The sequence below is a fragment of the Tachysurus vachellii genome, chromosome 3 (genome assembly GCF_030014155.1).
Source record: "Tachysurus vachellii isolate PV-2020 chromosome 3, HZAU_Pvac_v1, whole genome shotgun sequence".
Lineage (NCBI taxonomy): Eukaryota > Metazoa > Chordata > Actinopteri > Siluriformes > Bagridae > Tachysurus > Tachysurus vachellii.
In genome coordinates, this window is record NC_083462.1 from 28,250,857 (window position 1) to 28,257,089 (window position 6,233).

General features: G+C 39.1%; 1 protein-coding gene across 1 annotated transcript in view; it reads left to right on the forward strand.

Moving 5' to 3' along the window:
* xkr6b (XK, Kell blood group complex subunit-related family, member 6b) overlaps positions 1 to 6,029 on the forward strand; it is a 48,113-nt gene extending 42,084 nt beyond the window's left edge. The window contains exon 3 of the mRNA XM_060866593.1: positions 436 to 6,029. Within this exon, the coding sequence (XP_060722576.1) occupies positions 436 to 1,409 (974 nt within the window). The 3' untranslated portion in view covers positions 1,410 to 6,029. The remainder of the gene's footprint in view (positions 1 to 435) is intronic.
* Positions 6,030 to 6,233: the final 204 nt, after the last annotated feature.

Sequence of the window (6,233 nt, forward strand, 5' to 3'; positions counted from 1 at the left end):
ACTTGGCTATGCTTTAAAAAACGATACATAGAAAAAACACGAGGTAAGTGTTAGAGAACACATCTAGGATTAAGTATAAACTGGAGACTTGATTATTACTTTGAAAGAAACTAAGTGAAAGCTTAGAAATATATGGATGTAGTGCTCATGTACTTGTATTCTTAGAATTATTACATATTGTTTGAGCATTCACTGTCACAATGTATGAGTAATGCAACTAGATCTTTTTCGTTTTCGTGACATTATTATAAACTAGCATTAGTTTATCTAGCATAGTTTATTACAGAACGTTTTATCTTATAACTTAATCCCTTTTAACTTTTTGTTCGAGGCAAGCCTTTCAGTATGCTGTATACAACAAAGACATGCATGGTCAGTTTTATTCTTTTTGCCTGTTTGTCTTCCTTCTGTCATTCCTCCCCACCCTCGCTGCAGGCATGTCAGCAGTTGCCTCTCTCTTGTCTCTCTCCTGGGTGCTGGCCTCCTACCATAAGCTTCTACGTGACTCTCGCGATGACCAAAAGAGCATGAGCTACCGGGGAGCTCTGGTGCATCTCCTGTGGCGCTTCTTCACCATTTCCTCACGGGCACTTTCCTTTGCCCTCTTTGCCTCAGTTTTCCACCTCTACTTCGGCATTTTTGTGGTGCTACACTGGTGTGCTATGGCCTTCTGGGTGATTCATGGTGGCACTGATTTCTGCATGTCCAAGTGGGAGGAGGTGCTCTTCAACATGGTGGTTGGTGTGGTGTACGTCTTCTGTTGGTTCAATGTGAAGGAAGGCAGGACTCGATACCGAATGATAGCCTATTACTCACTAGTGTTGGTGGAGAACACTGTCCTGACTGCCTTGTGGTATGTCTACAGAGACCCTGTCACCACTGACTTGTATGCCGCCTCTGTGCTCTGCGGCGTCTTCCTGTGCTTCGCCTCAGGAGTGGCCTGCATGGTCCTCTACTATGGGGTTTTGCACCCTATGGGTCCCCGGCTGAGGGTCCTAGCAAGCTCCTGCTGTGCGGAGCTCCTCTGGGGCCTCCCCCTGCCTCCAGAGGCTGAGCCTATGGCCCCAACTCCAGGGCCTCGTGGCTCTCAGGCCACCCCCACTCGGGGCATGGCTTCAGGGGAATACGGAGAAGCCGAGGAGGCTGCCACGGATACCTGCTTGCCTGTATTCCAGGTGAGGTCCACAGAGCCCATTGATTCAGCAGGCCGGCCCATTCACCCCGAGGGGCCCCTGATTAAGATTGACATGCCCAGGAAACGATACCCAGCCTGGGACGCACACTTTGTAGACCGCCGTTTACGGCGGACCATAAATATCCTCCAGTACATCAGCCCCAATGCAGTGGGCATCAGGTACAGGGATGGGCCTCTCCTCTATGAGCTGCTCCAGTATGAGTCCTCCCTATAAAGGCACCCCACCTTCCCACACACACACAAACACACACACATTCTGCTTCACCTCTCTCCATTTGGGTGCTTATTTTCTTCAGTTTAATTCAGTTCTTCAGCCAAGTTATTACGGTATATAAAGGTCTTAAAAGGTCTAAACAGAGAAAATGTAACATTTATTTTCAAAAATAAAGAGAATATTATTACAGAAATGGACAACTCAAGTCAAAAATAAGCAGTCCTTAAATGGGGCCCTTGTAATGTGGATGTGTGCCACCAATATATATGTTGGATAGTGTCTTTGTCCCTGTTAACTCTGAGATGTGCAAAGTCTCACGGGAATGATGGAGGACCATAATACTCATCATCTTTATTCCTAGATTTCCTAATAACTATTTTGTGCCTACTATAATTCTGAGTGATTGTGATGAAATAGGACCGAAAAAAAATCAGAACTCTCTGTAGAATACATAAGAAAAGCACACAGTATAGTATGTTTTTACATTATATTCCATATTCATAAAGGGCAAAGGTTTCTAAGTAGCTCTGTATGGATGTCTGCTAAAGTCTCGCAGATAATTGACGGATTAATTATGACTGGCTTTCATTTGGTTTTGAATAATTTGATTTGACCCAAATTATGAGAAATAACATTGTAATCATAGGGCAAATAACACTGCCATAAACACTTTAGTAAATAAGAAGGCCTTAAATTATAAAATCCATTTTTTTGTGTTCTTTTCATCTCCATCAGTGGAGAGAGTATAATGTAAATTAAAAATGAGTGAGAGTGTTTTACATTTTACATAAACATATGAATTATTTGTTAATGTTTGCACAGTTTCTTAATTTTCTTTTTCATATAGGGATAAAAGCGTATTAACTGTAAGTGTAAATTATTTAAACACATCTGTAATTGAGGAAATCCCAAAGATTGGAAGGTTCAGGGTTTTAATTAACAAAACAATGGTCAGTAAAACACCTGTACCTTATAGCTCAAACAACAACAACAAACAAAAAAAAATTCCTTGCTGATTGCGGTGCTAAAATTAATCGCTAGGATTCCTCCATCATTCCCTATTCTTGTGAAGGTTCTAGTTTGGATGGTTGTTATAAAAATAAGAGTTATCATATTTTTTTTATTCTAAAGGATGCATGCTGAGGCTGTGTACTTTGATGAATAATTGGGATTTCCTTATGTGCCAGCCAGTGTGTGAGTGTTTAAATGGTGCTGCTCTTTTGCAAAATAACTGTAACAGTTCTGTCGCGTTATTGTCAATCTCTTGTACATAGAGCACTGCACCTCGTTTGAGGAAAAAAAAAAAACACTAAAAGGGAACGTGGTGTGTGACGAGTTTGCCATGACGACTGATGACGCGTATATATTATTATCAGTTGCACAAAACAAACAGTTTTTTCATTGCGTGCTATAACCTTTAGAATTTGTTTCTAATAAGATTTGTCTCAGCAGCTTAATAAGTATTTCTACAACTACTTATAATAACATAGGATGCCAAGGTTCATTGTAAAAATGGAGACATGGGCTACTACAGACCCCTTTGTGCCTGCTGTGATTTCAGAAGCAGACTTCAGACTGGTTGTAGTGGACGGGGTGAAGGGTTTTTTTTTTGCCAAGGATGGAAAGTGTGAGTGGATAGACGATAATGTGTGTCTTTACACGCACATTTCTATTCAGCTGATCTTCAGGTCAGTTGTCCGACATTTCGGCTCCATCCTTGGTTGCTGCTTTGACCCTTACACCCTTCTCATGAGATTAAGATTGGGTATTATTCTGATGCAAATATTTTCCCAAGAAAATCATTCATACCAGAATCAACATTCTCTTTCAAACTTTGTTTTATGGAAGCAAATAATTAGCTTTAGCAAAAATCGAAGTAAATAAACAGCCCAGCAAATTTAAGCTATAGAGTAAATCCAGTAGCATTTCTGTGAATTGTGTAATATAACTGGCTACACCCGATGAACCCAGAGGTCAGCGGCTTTTTCTAGGTGCTTGGCACATTGTCGCACTGTTGTTTGCTGGAATATTCCCCTGATTCATGAGAGGGTTTGATTAAATGAATGTGATGGTTGGATGAGTTGGCTGCCTGGCACCCCCTGCTGTGTTCACACTTCACATACCGACTCCGCTACTACAGTATTAACACTTTCACGAGAGAGAAATACACATTTTACCAGGTGCAAATACACTGTGATTCCTTCTCCCCTCGCTCCCCTGCTATATCAGAATGAATTAATATGGAGGGTTCGCATGAGGACTACGTTGGCAAATGGAAATATGTTCATATGTTTAGATTACTGCCTTACAAGACAATAAATAACAGATGAAGTGCTGTGTAATCACCAGACACTTAAATCCTTCACCACATTAAAGTACATGGAAAAGAGTGGCCAACAACAGTCCTGTATAATCAGATACTTTGTGGTGCCTTGTTTCACTGGGTGCTTCTCTCTAGCCATGGCAGCCAGTACAGCAAACAACAATGCCAGTGTCTCTTTCTCCTTTCATATTACACACAGTACTGTAAGCACGTTTAACCTAAAACGAAAACTGCATCGAATAGGCTCAACATGCTGACATTCCTAATCTTAAGAGGCTTTGTCTTTGCAAAACTAACTTACCAGAGAGATATGAACGCAAGGCAATACTTAACATCTGCTTGAATATTGCGTTTTATGTTTTCCTAATATGACCAGATATACTGACAGCCTTTTTAAGATTTACGTCAAATTGGATTTAATCTCTAATCAGAATGTCCATTATTCAACAGGGTTCACTTATGCGATACACAGTTGTGAAGATTTTTAGCAGTTCATTTGATGTATTTCTGTCTATGCCTTCCTCTGTCTTGCAAGATGAATGATCTGTAGTGCCAACAAGTTAACCTTTTTCTGTCTGTTGTTTGTCTTGTGAACCAAACTGTCTAGCCAAATGGATTTCTGCCTGCAAAAAAAAAAAAAAAACATATGTAGGAACAATATGAGTAGGAGAATTATGTTGTATGTAGACAAGGTGTTGATTGGGTTAGAAACCTGCATCAAAGATGGTAAAGGAAGTCTCGAAAAGGCATATATTGCTGAATTCACTCACAGACTGCCCTATGCCATCAGCCAGCTTCCTAGCATGTCTACAGAATTCCTCTTGCGGTGACGCGTCCAATATGTTTGCATGTTAGCTTACTTGAGTGCAGTGTTTCACTTCTTCCCTGGGTTCCTTCAATGCATTGCCAAGTAGTGGTTCATTATTCCAGGTTCAGTTTCAAACTGTACAGTTGTGCCATCTGTAAAAAAAAAAAAAAAAAACAGAGCCAAATGTTCTTTAGACAAAGTAAATTTAAAAAAAAAAACAACAACAACAACAAATGGTGCATTTATGTTCATCGACCTGGTGCTTACAGACGAATTCTAAAGGTGCTACCACAGAATGTGGACTGCAGGACTCCATGTCACGGCTCTAAGAGCAAGGCAGCCATCTGAAGGATCTGCTCCTTTAATTTCATATACTCTTTTTCTCTGGAAGAACAAGCACCTCAACACAGTTTACAGCTGAACTCCAGTCTCTTAAAAGCGGTGGCACTTATTATTTCTCAACATGCACAAAGAAGCAACAGTGGAGGAAGAATTCAAGTCATTTGATCCGTTTTTAAAAATTGACCATGTTTTGTATCTGCACTAGGGTTTCCTTTCCAAGCAAGAAAAGATACAAATCATCATTTCGACATTCATCCAGAGGCATAACAGTAATGCTGATAAAAGGAATTGCTGACAAAAAGAAAATGTAGAAGGTGATTGTTGTGTTGTATATTCCTGTCATCTCTCTGTCCAGAACCTGTGTGTATCTTTTTTATTTTTTTATTTGTTTTTTTTGTTGTTGTTCTTGTTACTGTAGGTCTGGCTGTAATATTTAGTTTGAAATTGACCTTATCAATGGCTATGGTTGTCAGATGAAATGCTGCTGATTTTAGAATTGTTATCGATGCTGTGAGAGACTGGTTTAAATCACATTTGAATTACATTTTAGATCGTGTCAAAACTGTACAAATGTGTTTGACGAGTATGTAACCATATCCCAGAACGACACGGGGTATTTAAGAGCATTGATCAGATTATTCAGCAAACTCGTTGCTACTGTGTGTAGCATTTATGTCTCTGACTATAATCTTTACTTATGTTGAAAACGTAAAGAGAGCTTTATTTGATGTTGTCAAATATAAATGAAAGTAAATCGTTTCACTGGATGCCCATTATTTGAAAACAGATCTGATGTCCAGTATTGTATAATGCCCTATGTTTTAGGAAACAACATTAATGATGTTAATAACACATGGTGCTACAGTTGTTTTTGTATACTTTCATTTTTAGATGATGAAAAAAAAAAGGAATATTACAACAGCTGAGAAGAAAAAAAACTTGACAAGCTTTACTGTCAATCATTAGATGAGACTTTTCCATTAAGACACAAAAAGGAATATACAGCGTGAACGTGTGTGCAAATATACCATGAGATGTATACTGTATACACATGCACAGTTTGCCCAACGACAGATCAAAAGTGGTTATATACAGATGTATATGTACAGATGTGTATGTGAATGTACTGATATGATAGCGATAGACTTCCCAGAGTAACATATTGTTGTTTAATAAAGAATTATTACATTCTATAATTTACTCTCATCACATTTCTTGCTCCATTTTAATAATAGAAGACTCAGATTTACAAAATATCAGATAATGTTCCAGGGATTGCAATTTCTTGGACTTAAAGTAGGGTTGTGTTTTTTGTATTTTTCTGCCTTTTTATCTTGGAAATCGCCATCAG